This window comes from Sorghum bicolor, chromosome 4 (genome assembly GCF_000003195.3).
Source record: "Sorghum bicolor cultivar BTx623 chromosome 4, Sorghum_bicolor_NCBIv3, whole genome shotgun sequence".
Classification (NCBI taxonomy): Eukaryota; Viridiplantae; Streptophyta; class Magnoliopsida; order Poales; family Poaceae; genus Sorghum; species Sorghum bicolor.
Genome location: NC_012873.2, coordinates 52075895 through 52091060, shown reverse-complemented (window position 1 = coordinate 52091060; position 15166 = coordinate 52075895). Strand labels below are relative to the sequence as shown.

The window sequence follows — 15166 nt, the reverse complement described above, 5'->3', positions numbered from 1 at the left end:
AAATTTGAGGCCCAAAAAAATCTGAGGCCCTATATGGTCGCATAGCCTGCATGCCCATGGGCATGGCCATGGCTTTTAGAGTACTCCCTCCATACCTAAAGAAAGTCATTCTAGACAAGGTTTGGATTAAATATTTGGAATTTAAATCATAAAATAATTTTTAAATTGTTGACTTTGGAAATGTAAAAACTATCGAAAAAATTTGTCTTGAAAAATATTTTTATAAAAATATAAATATACCATTTTTTGATAAATTTTTTTATAAAAACAGATAGTCAAAGTTAAGCTTTGTAGACTGTGTTATTGTCATAAACGACTTTCTTTACGCGTATGGAGAAAGTATAGTATTTATAAGATTAACTCCTAGTTAAGGGATAATTCTTTTCTCTCTTCTATTAAAATATAAAATATATTCTTTAGAGCTATTACCTCATAAGCCATCAATTTATCATTGAATGTGCATCAACAGTCAAACAAACAACCCTGGACCTCTTTCTAGCGTAACTTTATTAAGGCACTCCCAATGCAGAAACTATCATAGTTTCTATGAACATTAATTGTATTGCCACATAAGCATTTTGCTGACATGGCAAAGTATTTATTAAAGAGAGAAAGCAAAAATTATAGAAACCATATCTAAGATAGAAACCATGTCTACACGAGAACCAAGACATGAAGTGATGTGATTGGTTGAGAATGAAGAGAGAATGAATGTGATTGGATAAAAAAATATTCTGTAGAAACTATCCATTGGGACCATATTTTTATATGTAGTGTCTATAGAAATTAGTAGGTATAGAAACTATATGTAGTTTCTAACATTGGGAATGCCTTTAGCGGACAGCGGGTGAGTCAGAATTAGCTTACCTAGAATAAAATCCTAGAACGTGCAGATCACGAGGAGACCTTGCTCGTAAATCAAATACTTCCTCTGTCATGAAAGTTTCAATTCCTAGACTTGTCTTAAGTCAAAATTTTTAAACTTTGATCAAATTTCTAAAAAAATACTAAGATTTATAATATCAAATTAGTATCATTAGATTTATCATAGAATATATTTTCATAAGATCCTCATTTTATGTTATAGATATTAATTCTCTTTTCTATAAAGTTAGTTAAATTTTTAAAAAAATGACTAACACAAATTCTAGAAATTAAACCTTTCAAGTGGGAGTACCCTTTTACCTCTCATTTCAAGCTGAGCGGGCGCAAGCCGAGTGCGCCCTACTACTCCATAGATACACAGCTTACTTGATGCAATTGACCTTTTCATTTTATAAGGATAAAGTTATAATATATCAAGCACTAATTATACGAGTGCTTTTCAAGACAAATATACACCCCTACGGTGTTAGACTTTGTTGTAATACTCGCAAATAACTACGAGGCGTTCGGATGGTTAAGATCACGTATTACTTCCTATAAGAGGTAGTAGATGAGGTATTTATTTATTTGACAAAATAGAATAAAGAAGGAATATTTTAAATATAAAAATATTTTTCTAGATCTTATTGATGAATGCTTGATCTATTTGATATGGAAATCTTCTTGTCTTGCAACATACTGTATGACATAATTTTGATTATTATAACTGTCATGACAGTTGTTTGTGACATAATTTGACTAGCATGTACTCCCTCTGTCATGTAATATAGTGCATTCTAATAATTTTAAGATAAATTAAGAGAGAACATAAAAGATGCATGTACCCTTATTTTATTTCCTAATCAGACATTATCATCATCATGATTGATAATAAATAGAAAGTATTAAATGTAAAATTGGTTTTTATTTTTTAGAATGTATTATATTTGAGGACAAAATTTGAATGCTAGAATACACTATATTACAAGATGGAGGAAGTATTTTTTTTCTTCCCTTGAATATGATAGCTACTCCTTGTTAGAGGACTTCTTCTAATTAGAAATAATAGGATTGTACTCGAAATTGACATTTGAGATCAGATCGCTATATGTAAGGTGTACAGAACTTCGCTTTCCTGTGCCTCCCACTCTCTGGCAGCTTTCTTCCAACGGCATCACAAGGCGACAAGCTTAGGCATCATATGACTGCTGACCTTACCATTATACCCCTTGTCTCCCGTTGACAGCGCCCTAAAACAATATTATATCCTCCCCTGGCAAAGCATGTCCCCAAAGTCTCAACACCCCGGCCACGGAAGGACAGCACTAGCAGGAACCAGCCATTCTCCAACCTCTGCAAGTTCTTGTCCCCAGTACACAACAATCGGACAATCCGATCCAAAGTTGCCAAAAGGCGGCGCATTGCGGCCTTCAGCAAGGCTTCTTTTTGGACAGATTGCCGGGAGCCATTAACCCATGACGTGACAGGTACTCTCTGTGTTTCAGATCACGGCCTTGTTTACTTCCACCCAAAATCTAAAAATTTTTTAAGATTCCCCGTCACATCGAATCTTTAGACACATGCATGAAGTATTAAATATAAATAAAAATAAAAACTAATTGTACAGTTTGGTCAAAATTTACGAGACGAATCTTTTAAGCCTATTTAGTCCATGATTGGATAATAATTACCACAAACAAACGAAAGTGTTACAGTGCCGCGAAAAAATTTCGCCCATGAACTAAACAAGGCCGTGGCCTTTTTGTAGCTCCAGCCTCCGACCCTGTAGGGTTTAGGCGTGTCCCCTGGATTCGCAGACCGTGCTTCTCTCCTCTTCTCTTCTCCGAAGCTTTTCATCCGTTGGACTTGGCGCAGAGTTTGTCTGGTTGGTAGGAGCAGGACTACTATAGGAGTAGTAAGATCAAGTTTAATAATACAGTCCCACTTGCTGGCTATAAGGTTATTTACATCCTTATACCAGCTCACCCATACAATAGTTAGCTATTCACTATTAATACATGGTCCACATATCTTTCTCATAAAGTTTCTTGGTTCCTGTGTCTAAGCTGGCTGTAAGCTTACAGTCTGCTTCTCCTCTCTCTCCTCTCTTCTCTTTTCCACCTCAGCAATTAACCAGCTTACATCCCACTATAATACTTGCTCTAAATAACCAATTGTAAAAATGAGAAATTATATGTATTGCAAGGGCGTATGTAAAATGAACTTAGAGCGTGTTTGATAGGTATGATAGTAACTAGTTAGTACTAAAATTTGGTTTAAATTAGCTATAAAGGTCTTGTTTAGTTCACCCCAAAAACCAAAAAGTTTTCAAGAGTCTCCATCACATCGAATCTTGCGATACATGCATAAAATATTAAATATAGACGAAAACAAAAACTAATTAGACAGTTTGCCGGTAAATCACGAGACGAATCTTTTGACTCTAGTTAGTCCATGATTGGATAATATTTGCCACAAACAAACGAAAGTGCTACAGTAGCCGAAAACTTTTCATTTCGCAAACTAAACAAGGCCTAAGGTTGGCTATAACAACTAGTTGAAGATTTCACCAGTTGTAGTCCCACGCACAATTGTAGCCCCACGTACAGCTGCATCCACCAGTCGCGTTGTTGTGGGAGGACGGAGGCAAGCAACAAGGATGTTAGATGGATCAGAGGTGCATGCGGTGAGGAGACCGGGCTGCTAGGGAGCACGGCCGCGATAGGGAGACACGCGGGGTGGATGAGGCGCGAGGGCACAAGGCGGCCTAAGCGCTGAGTCATGCGAGCGCCGTTGCGCGGTCATTAGAAGCACCATTTTGATTTTAATATAATATGGAAACTTTGTTAATTTTTTTATGGCACCATTGAAACACCAGCCACACAATTTTGTCTCCATTTAGTAATCAACCAAACAGTTGCATTTTGCCGCGAATGTGGTAAGCCATAATGTGGCAAATACTTAACCTTAGATGTTGCAAAACATGGTCAGCAACCAAACAAACCCCTAAAGCGACATGTACCTAGAAATTTTGGCTTTTGATCTCGCCACCAGGACGCAGATTTGGCTGCCGCCACCCTTGGATCCATCCTACCGTGTTGGATTTAGGTGCCATGGCACAAATTAGACTACTGCTGCTTGGATCTGTTCTGCCCCTTCCCAATGGAGCAGGCTACTAGTGTCGGGGAAGAGAGAGAGAGAGAGAGAGAGAGAGAGAGAGAGATCTGGTGATGTTTGTATAGACCAGGGCTGGCATGAAGGCGGGGCTGTTTTTTTGAACATATGAAAGGGGGCTGTTGGGGAGAACTCGATTGGTTTGTAAAGAGACTCATCTCTATTAATAGATTTTAGGAGGCAATAATTTTTTATATTTTCTCTGTACTGACCAGCTCTAAAAATAGCAAGGTATTTTTAGGTGCTTTTAACCTTCCACTGTAAATAAAAAAGAGTTCTCTCCTAAAATCTTCTTTGGAAGTACAAGTGTTATAACAGTATAATAAGCACTGTATACTTGCTATGTAGAGGTTGTTTAGTGTCACTCTAGTAGCTGCTTCGGCTCCTGCTCCTACAGGAGTTGTGTGCTAAATATGGCAACGTAAAAAGCAGCATCAGCAATGAAGTTATGGAGGACCGAAGCCATTTTATATTAGGAAAAGAAAATTCTAGATTTATGGCATCACAGTCTCTTTGCTAAAAATTTGTAGCCTGAAGAGCAACTCAATAGTTTGCTAAAAGTACTTGGCATCCTAGGATTTTTACCAAAACCACAAAAAACAGCCTCCAACAAGTTGGCAAAACTACTTGGCAATTTTGTGAGCTTGGCAAAATTCCCCCTTCACTTGGCAAATATGCCAAGTCCTCCATCACTTGGTATCACGTGTATCCCAATTTACCAACTAGTTTTGCCAACTTGTTGGAGGCTCAATTTTGTGACTTTGGCAAAAATCCTAAGATGTCAAGTTCTTTTGCCAAGTCTAAATAGCAAACTGTTGGAGAAGACCTCTTTTTTTACTTGGCATTTGGTTTTAAGACTTGGCAAAACTATAGATTTGCCAATTGAGTTTTAGCAAACTATTGGAGTTGCTCTAGACCTGTCAAATACCACCGGATATAACCCAAGTATAAGTTCCTCATGCTACATTAGCTGTTTCTACTCTCTCTCTCTCTCTATTTATCTGTTATTTGGGCCTCTTCCTAGATACATAAACGAATATTTGAATCTCGACACGTAACATCTATATACGTAAAAGATGCTAGATAGCTAGAACCATAGCCAAAATGACTAATAAATAGGGACAGAGTGAGTACGTTGTCTCCAATTCGTTTGGGTGATGATGTGTAGCCAGGAATTTGGAGTGGCCTAGAAAGGGGTTGGATATGAGCCAAAAAGAGGTTTATGTAAGCTTGGCACATGTAGTTTATGATATGCAAGTGATGTCACGTTGGCTTGGTGTGTGCAAATCGTGTTGTTACTTCGTTTGACCAGCCAACCACCCATTCTACTCCCATCATGTTAAATCTAGAAAGAACAAATTAAGCAGTAGTTGTACTCCACCCATTCTACTCCCACCATGTTAAATCTAGAAGGAACAAATTAAGCAGTAGTTGTATTGCATAAGAAATGACGTTTTTCGTTAGCAAGTAAATGTAGACAATATAAACAAAGAGCAAGTACAACAAGAAAGGGTGAACATGAATGCTACTCATCATATTGTTTGAATGAATGAAGTTACAATAAAAGACATACTAAGAGCAAGTACAATAATAACGTTACAGCGAAGCAAATGCTGATGCAGAGGAGACGCGAGAGACGAGAGCTTTGCTCGATCTCATGCAAGCGACAAAGTTGTATACGAGCACCTATGCAAAGTTGGACTTACACATTGAGTGAATGTTTAGAAAAGAGAAGGTGACGTAATAATAATAAAAAAAAGTTTTTATACACTAATAAGAAAAGTATTTAATAGTTTGGTTTTACAACTTGACTCAATCTAACAACTTCAGAGTCTTCGCATTTAGAGAAAGAAAATCCACGTCCGCCCTAGCAAGAAAACAGCTCCACGTTATTGTACTAACGCGTGTACGGAAGCGCTTTCCGCATAATAATTATTGTAACCGACTGTTCCCAATCGTTTTCATCTCTAGCATTTAGCATCTCCAGCCAGCGCCCACAACTGCGTAGACAGGCAGAATTGGGCAGACCAGTAACGAACTAAACACATATAATAAAATAAAATAAAATAAAAAAGCTCACACATTAACTGCAGAGTTGTATATATTACCATATATGCCGATTCCATTAGAATTGAGCAGGATCTAAGAAAATCGTTTTATTCATTATTAATTGTCGCGATCCGTTAGATATTCATCATCACGTACGTCCATAATCCAAGTGCAAGCTAAGTGAGACAATCCTCACCGTCGAAATTACTTTATTTACTGTCTATATTGTAATGGACGACTACCCCCCACCCACCCTCCATGTCTGTAAACTCTTATACGGACGACGACGCGCGTGAGACGGTGTAAACTCTAAGGCCTTGTTTAGTTTCAAAAAATTTTACAAAATAGGAATAGTACCACTTTCGTTTGTATTTGACAAATATTATCCAATCATGTACTATCTAGACTAAAAAGATTCGTCTCGTCAATTCTGACTAAACCGTGCAATTAGTTTTTATTTTCGTTTATATTTAATACTTTATGCATGCGTCTAAAGATTTGATGTGACGGAGAATTTGCAAAATTTTTTGGAAAGTAAACAAGGCCTAAGAGACAGCTACTCGCCCACGTCATGGAACGAATGGACGAACCCCGCCCGCCCCCCCCAGCGGACACGGAGAGCGTGTCCTTGGGACGCCGAGAGGAAACTGCAAGGAAATACCCACCATGGAGCGTTACGGGCAGGCACTGGGCTTGACGGACCGCCCGCTTTGATTGTTGATGAGCCGCGGCGGCGCACGGGGTCGGGTGGATATAACACAGGCGGCACCCCCTCCGGTTGGGTTCGGTGGGAAGCCATCCCGACTGGGGAGAGCGTCGCACTCGCACCACTGACACAGCGGGAGGGTCGGGGTTTTCTGGAGGTTGCGCGACTCCCGAGGATCGACGACGGAGCAGAGAATTTCCTTCTTCTTCGATCGGCTCGGCTACGGGGGGGATCCATCCTGTCCGGCGATCTGCGGGTACGTGCTGCTGCTGCCTGCCTTTGGATTTCGTCGTGGTTCAGAGTAGAATTTCGTCCTGTGTGCGGCGACGACGCACGGTGGCGTGGTGGCCGGCGTGGGATCGGGCTCCGCGTTCCTCTTTTCTCTCGGCGGGGGGGGGGGGGGGGGGGGGGGGGGTGCGTGCGCGAATTCTCTGTTCCCATCTCAATGGAACAGTGCCGTTTCGGCGCAGCAGGGTTTGTCATGAACCGGTTCTCTGTTCTAGAAGTGGGTGGGATCGCAGGAACTCTCGTAACTTGTTGAGTAGGTTCTGCGAGTCTAGCGTACGTAGACTAGATAGGAGATGTTGTGTTGTTCGCCTCGTCCGACTTGCATAGATCCATTTTTGTTTTCTACTACAATACACCCGGACTGTTTGCTGTGGTTAACCTTAACCAACAAGGCAATATCTCATTCTTCTTGACCCTGATAGAAAAGGAGTACCCGTCAGTTACCTGAGCGTCTGTTTTCCACTGCTCCGCAACAACTGACAATTCCTTCCTGTTTCACCGTGCGTGATTTCCGGTCACCGGAAACAGACATGCGTCCGGAGCTCCCATACTTCTCGGTGACCATCATGCGACCTCATACCGATGAACTTCAGCGGCGAGCTCGCCCGTTGACAGCGCTTTCTTCTGGCCACCGTTGGGAGTGGGGACGACCGACGACGGCTGGCTCAGACTGAACTTTTTTTTTTCCATTTCGATTCTCTCTTTGTCCCCAGCTGTAGTAGTAATGAACAGCGCCGTACCGATGGAAAAAGACTGCTCCTTTAACGCGGGCGGGAAGATCCGTGTCTGGCGCGCCGGCGGCGCAGGCTTTTTAATGCACGCCCGCCCCGCGGCCCACCCTGCCTGCAGTGCACAGCCGCAGCCAGCCGGCGGCGAGGGGCAGGGGACGGCACCGGCAGAGTGCCACGCTGCTCGCTGGCTACTGCTAGGAGTAGTATACTGTACTACGCCGCCACACGCCTACTCTCGGCCGCCGCTCCTGCTACTGTCACCTCGCTGTCCAGCGAACTGGCAACGAAAGGGAGGGCAGCTGTCTGTCTTCTCTGCCGTGTTTCTATCCTGGCGCAGCCGCGCGCTGGCAGGGCGGCGGGATTGCTCGACCTGACATGACTGCGGCGGGGCGGCCAAAGCCTGTCTTGCCTTGGGATCCCACTCTGGGTTTAAGTTAAGGAAGCTCCGCCACTGGTGTCAAGCTCACATGTGGATTAGTGGTCTCGTATGCTGCCTGATACAATACCTTGCCGAGGAGAACAAAATGTTTTAGAGCAACACCAATGCAGACCAACACGATCGAGCTGCAGGTTTCTGCTGCTATATGCTGAAACAGCTATTGTTCCATGACATGTTGCAAAAGAGGTGATGCCTTATCTAGACAGGCAACACTACAACATAACTAGAAGCCTTTCTTCTCTCTCACGCACTTTTTCTTTCTCCTCAAACTTTTAGTTTTTCTAGCCAAGGCATCTTGACACACTTTCAAACTCTCACAATATATCAGCCAACAATACTTTCTGTCATAGCTTATCAGCCAAACGAACAAGGCGGCGTCCCCCGCCTTCTCTCGTCCACGTGGTCTTACGAGGCTAACAACTTCGTTTGTGTATTGTGGCTGGTCTTATCTAAAATTTATGCCTTATATAAAAGTTATATATATACTTCCCAGAGTGTGTCGAGACAAAAGGGTTTTACTGGTTTGACAAAAGGTGAGCTAGTTGAGAGGGAGGAGGAATGAGCAAAAGGTGAAAGTAGCCATTTTGACCTCAAGAGTAGTTTGTGTTGATCCGTTCTGTTTCTTCTATGTCTACGTGGATGACATTTTTTTAGTTCAAATCATCAATGTTATTAGCTTGCGTTAGGGAAGCCCTTTAGCTGCCTCAAGCATCATTTATATTTCAAACAGAGGGAGTATATGGCTCGAAGCCATATCGATTAATTAAGTAGAATAGGGACGAAGAACAAGTGTTTTAGAGCAACACCAATGTAGACCAACACGAACCGGAGGTTTGAATAAAAAGTTGCTGCCATATAATTCGTTGCAATGCATGTAGTAGAAGGGGTGTTGTTTCATATGAGACAATGCGACACTACAACATGACTATAAGCTTTTCTTTTTCTCATGTACCTTATTCTCCCTCCTCAAATCTTTACTTTTTGTCCAAGCCACCCTGACACACTACCAAATTAACCACCCTTCCCCCGTCTTCTTTCCTCCATGTGGGGTCCGAGCCTATGTGGCCCCACGAGGCTAACAATCATGTTGGTGCGTTGAAGCTGGTTGTATCTCAAAGTTAGATGTCATCCAAAAGTTATACATAGGCCTTGTTTAGTTCCGAAAACCAAATTTTTTGGTTTTCGGAACTGTAGCACTTTCGTTTGTTTGTGACAAACATTGTCCAATCATGAAGTAACTAGGCATAAAGATTCATCTCGCGATTTACAGGTAAACTGTGTAATTAGTTTTTATTTTCATCTATATTTAGTGTCTCATGTATGTGCTGCAAGATTCGATGTGACGGAGAATCTTGAAAAGTTTTTCGATTTTGGGGTGAACTAAACAAGGCCATATTTCCTAGAGCGCATCCGGGGCAAAAGAGTTTTACTGGTTTGACAAAAGCTAAGCTAGGTGAGAGGGAGGAGGGATGAGAGAAAGGTGAAAGGGACCATTTTTTTTAATGCAAGAGTAGTCTATGTTAATCCGTTCTATTTCTTTTGTCTACTTGGATCCTTTTCTTCTATGTCTACCTGGATCTGTTTCTTTTATGTCTACGTGGATGGCAGTTTTCAGTTGAAGCGATGTTGTTAGCTTGTGGTGGAGAAGCCTTTATTAGCTGCCTCAAATATCATTTATTTTCTGAATAGAGGGAGTATATGGCTCCAAGCCATACCAATCAATTATCAATTAAGAAGGGGTGTGCGACTGATGTTTTAAAGTAACACCAACATAAGACAAGCTAGAGGCTTGGCAACATGACTACAAGCCTTTCGTTCTCTCGCGCCTTCTACGAGGCTAATAACCATGTTGGTGCATTGGGGTTGGTCTTATCTAAATGTTATACATACTTTCTGGAGTTCGTCGGGGCAAAAGAGTTTCACTGGTTTGACAAAAGGTGAGGTAGCTGAGAGGGAGGAGGGATGAGGAAAAGGTGGAAATGGACCCTTTTTACCTCAATAGTAGTTTGTATTAATCCATTCTGTTTCTTCTATATCTACGTGGATATCAGTTTGAGTTGAAGCCAACAATGTTATCAGCTTGCGGTGGGGAAGCCCTTAGCTGCTTCAAACATCATTTATATTTTGAATAGAGGGAGACCAATCAATTATCAATTAAGAAGGATAGTAATGGGTAGTTATCAATTACAAAGGATATGAATGACCGGATGAGAGGTTCCAACATTGGTTGGCGTGGGCATAGGGCGGTACTGGCCAAGCAATCTTGTGGTGTTTGTGCTCATTTCTGTTGTTCAATATTCCATCTTTCTGAAATATACAGACTTCTAAAAAGTTTATCACAATATAAGGGGAAAATCCATCACTTCTCTCATTAAACATCTTGGTCAGCTCTGGATTGGTTTAATTTATGGTGAACCAGCTCCTAATAAGTCCTCGTTAGGTTCTTCAAGTTTTCATACTTTGGGAAGAAAAATAAAGATATAAGTACTTGTTTTCGGAAGGAATGGTTACTCCATACCCAAGTAGCCAAATCACGATGTTTGGAGGTCTGTAGCATCCTCTAAGGAACTGATTATTTGGATGCTTTTGTTTTAGAAAACTACGATATCAAGCAACTATTTTTTAATGAGCCTAAGGAATGTACAACTGTGGTTTACAAAAAGCAAGTTTCGAATGGAGTTAAAGGACTGTAGCAATACAGTGGTTTGGAAAGTTAAAGGTCTGTTACATCCAAACAAATGGCAACATTCAAAAACAAAACTAGTTTGCAACAGCACAATATTTATCCAATATATACTCTAATAATACTTTGCATCCAAATATGGCCGTTGTAAGTGCAACTTGTTTAGTGTTTGGGAAGAGCAGCAGTTCTCCACGATGATGTAGGATTCGCTGATTGTAAGCCTATTTCCTGTCTCTAATATAATGATTCATATTTTTCTGCGTATTTCGAGAAAAAAGTGCCTTCTTATAGGAAACGGAAACCTGCTATGTTCCTCCAGGATTTTGTGTTTTTTTTTTGAAACTCAGGATTTTGTGGTTTTGACACACTTGCGCTTTAGTTTGAGTGAGCAGTAGGATATAAATCTGTACATGTGTGTGGCAAGTTTCTGTACCAATCTGTTCTCACTATGTTGATCTACTCGTTGCATCTATGTCGTGATGTCCTATAGCCTCTTTCTGTAGTCATCTCTCCTGATGTGTAATTGTGTTCATTTTCCTTTAGTGATCAATTGGGTGCTGTGCAATTTGTTCTAATTCTTGAATAACCTAGTCCTTTCTGTGATACCGTATCTGCCGTCCTTATTGCTAAGCTTTGTAAATCATGATTTCTTCTATAGCCACATGATGTGGACCTGACGCTCTACATTCTCTCTCTCTTTTTTTGGCAGTTTTATCACCATCGAATTATACAGTGGCTATGTGGAGGTGTCATAGGTTTTCTTAATTAGTACATAGAAGCTTGAGGAAAATGTACAATAGCGATGGACAGGATGACATATTCTTGGAGACATCTGATGATATAAGAAGTTCAACATATTTCTCAGCTAGGTGCAGCACAAGTGACCAATTATCAGCATCATGGGGACCTGATCAGGATGAGCTCTGGACAAGTGAATTGATGAGTGTCAATGAAAGGCGGCACAGATTCATGATTGGGATGGGCTTTGTTAAACCCATTCCTACTGGAATCACCTTTTCGCAGTGGCAGGGAGAAATTTTGGCTGACCGTGCATTTCGTGACCTGGAGGAAAGAATTAATAGCATCTGTTCTTCATATCGGCCGTCTTTTTCTCATTGTGCATCAGCACCAGATAGTACTAGGAATAGTGTTGTGCTTCATGAAAGCGAGCACCATGAACTGACTGGAATACTTGATGAGGTTGGTACAAACAGAATCATGAATATAGACCAGTCAGAAGGTTTTCTTAGCTTCTCTCAGCTTGTTCATGAGTTCTTGCAGAAGGGCAGTGGTCGTGGTCCTGCAAGGGGAATGAATGTAGCATTTAGTGAGAAGCAAAAGGATACCAAGAGTTTTTGTGGAAAGTTCACAAGAAAGAATGGAGAAGATATAATTTGTTTGCATGACACACGAATGAAAAGCCTGAAGACAGGCACATTGTTTACAACAAAAGTTTATCAGCAGAACAAAAAGTGGATGGACTTCTCTGCTCTCTACATGTGCCAAGAAATCCATGCCCACGGAGGTTCAATCAGGGTCATGAAGTTCAGTACATGTGGATGGTATTTAGCGAGTGTCGGCGAAGACTGCATCGTGTGCATTTGGATGATACAAGAAGTTGAATCCTCTCCTGATTTGTACATCAGAGAGGCGCCTGTCAAATCCTTGAACAGAAATAAAGGCCTGAAAATGAAGGTGGGAAAAGGCCAGAGACGAGCCCTTGCCATAATACCCAAGAAAGTTTTCAACATTGCAGAGACACCACTGCATGAGTTTCATGGTCACACAAGTGATATCTTGGATATGACATGGTCAAAATCAAATGTAAGCTTTTATTTATCCAGTATGCTTTGGTCACTCATGTCACATGTGAGAATTAAGTGAATGTAATACATGCATGTGAAGTTCTGTTAACAACTTTACATTCATATCAGTCAAATCATATAACTGAGTTCTTGTCTATCGAATTTGAAAACTGACTATTTAACATTTCCTGCAGTTTCTCTTGACTTCATCTAAAGACAAGACTGTACGCATGTGGAAAGTTGGCTGTGATGACTGTCTAGCAGTATTCAAGCACAGAGATTATGGTATGCACAAACATTAAAAACAAATACCATATAGCCTTTGACATCTACAGTAAAGTCACTGTATTTGTATAGCCAAAAGTTTCTTTTTTTTGCATCTATCCATGATTTGAATCTGATATTTTCTTATTTATTATGATGAATATGGTAACAGTAACATGCATTCAATCCAATCCGGTTGACGCAAGATACTTCGTTAGCGGCTCAATAGATGGCAAAGTCCGTGTTTGGGATGTTTCAGAGAGGCGAGTAGTTGACTGGGCTGATACAAAGGATATCATAACTGCTGTGAGTTACCAGCCAGATGGAAAGGTTGAAACCTGATCAAAATGCTACTGAAGTTTTACCATTTCCAACTAACTGGGTGCTAACCCAGGCATTTCTTTCCTCCTCAGGGTCTTATTGTCGGAATCGCTTCAGGGAGGTGCCGGTTCTATTACCATGCAGGTGCAACAGCCATTTCTGATGTTTAGTATGAGTTTATTCATCGAGACGGTTATGGTGGTATTACACTCTATAGCTCCTAACCAGGCAATTGAATTGAATACAGGTGAAAACGTGGAACTGGAGAAAGTAATGAAGGTAACGAAGAAGAAATCTGCTGGTAGACAGATCACCAGCCTTCAGGTTAGCTGTTTTGGTTCAGTGATTCAGTCAATGTGTTTTTCTCCTCCTCATAAGAAACATTTGCTCAATCTATTCTGCCTCGCAGTATTCAAACGGTGATCCTGCTGGGATCATGATCGCTTCAGCAGGTTCTAAAATTCGAGTCTCCGATGGAGGAGCTAAGATCAGCCGAAAGTTTGAAGGTTAGATTTCTTGGTTGCCTGTCGTCAGTACTCAGTAGTCAGTACTACTCCTAGCCTAGCTAGGCACACTACAGCCTGTACCAAGTTTACACATTGTTTTCTTGGTCCCCGTTGTAGGCCGGCGAGGCTCCAAGGTCCTGGTACCGCCGTCTCTGACCTCCGACGGCCAGTACCTTGTGTCAGCAGGTGGCGACTCCAACGTCTACATCTGGAACTTTGACGGGCCAGCAGCGGGCAAAAGCACCACCACCGGAGCATCAAGAAGAGTTCGTTCCTGCGAGCACTTCTTCTCCAAGGGCGTCACGTCCGTGGCGACATGGCCGGGGATGCTGCAGCAGCAAGAAGATCTCCAGTCGTCGTCGTCGTCGTCGTCGTCGAAGGGGGCCACCCCGACGCTTTGCCGCGACCGCGAGTTCTGCTCGTTTGGGACGTGGTTCTCGGCGGATGGAGCGAGGGGCGCCGCGACGTGGCCCGAGGAGAAGCTGCTGCCGTCGCTCAAGTACGTCAACTGCGCCGGGATGGACGAGTGCAGCACCAAGGTGTCGGCCGCCTGGAACAAGGTCGTCGTCACCGGCGGCCGCGACGGGGTCATCCGATGCTTCCACAACTATGGACTACCGGTGAAGCTGTAGGCTTGCGAGATCTATGAGAGCTAGCTGCATGCATGCGCGTGTATGTGGAAAAGAGCGTGGCGATTGCCAGCCTGCCCATTACTGTTTCTTGTACTGTACATTCCATGGAAGTTCTAGGACGAGGGTGTACATTGGTTTGCTTGCTTTGGTGCAAAAGAATGAGTCGTTAATTAACAGGGATCGTGGTACATTGAGCTGAGCATGGAGTTTCCTAATGGTTTGCTTGTAGCGGGAAGCCTAAAATTTCAAGCAGTTGTTTTTATGTACCTTGTTTTTTTTTAAAAAAAAATTGTGCTATTGTGTGATGCATGTAGCAATTAGGCCTTGTTTAGTTCCAAAAATCATGGACTAACTAGACTTAAAAGATTCGTCTCGTCAATTCCGACCAAACTATACAATTAATTTTTATTTTTGTCTATATTTAATACTCCATGTATGTGTCTAAATATTCGATGTGACGGTGAATCTAAAAACTTTTGCAAAATTTTTTGAAAACTAAACAAGGCCTTAGATCAAAACCTTATCACCTTTTCTCTCTTTCCCTGTTTCAAAATCGTAATTTAAGGTTTTTAAATTAAAACTTTGCATAGCATGTTCTGACCAAGTTGAAGTTTTAAAAGATTAAAACCAATTCGTTTTTTAACCAAAAATAAGATGAGGTTCAACTTGAACTAACTACACTTTACCTAATAACTAAACCTTCT

The 15166-nt window shown here is 41.6% G+C and overlaps 1 protein-coding gene across 1 annotated transcript; it reads left to right on the top strand.

Annotated features, from left to right (window-relative positions):
- LOC8061027 (WD repeat-containing protein 44) lies at positions 6741-14741 on the top strand. The gene is made up of 8 exons (XM_021458743.1): positions 6741-7049; positions 11644-12758; positions 12934-13024; positions 13176-13333; positions 13417-13468; positions 13572-13648; positions 13734-13830; positions 13948-14741. The coding sequence occupies exons 2-8, from the start codon at positions 11724-11726 to the stop codon at positions 14460-14462; spliced, it is 2025 nt and encodes a 674-aa protein (XP_021314418.1). The 5' UTR covers positions 6741-7049; positions 11644-11723; the 3' UTR covers positions 14463-14741.

Coding starts and splice junctions, on each gene's coding strand:
- LOC8061027 (XM_021458743.1), top strand. CDS start 11,724: ATGTACAATAGCGATGGACAGGATGACATATTCTTGGAGACATCTGAT. Junction 13,334..13,416: donor GTTACCAGCCAGATGGAAAG/GTTGAAACCTGA, acceptor TTTCCTCCTCAG/GGTCTTATTGTCGGAATCGC. Junction 13,831..13,947: donor GATCAGCCGAAAGTTTGAAG/GTTAGATTTCTT, acceptor TCCCCGTTGTAG/GCCGGCGAGGCTCCAAGGTC.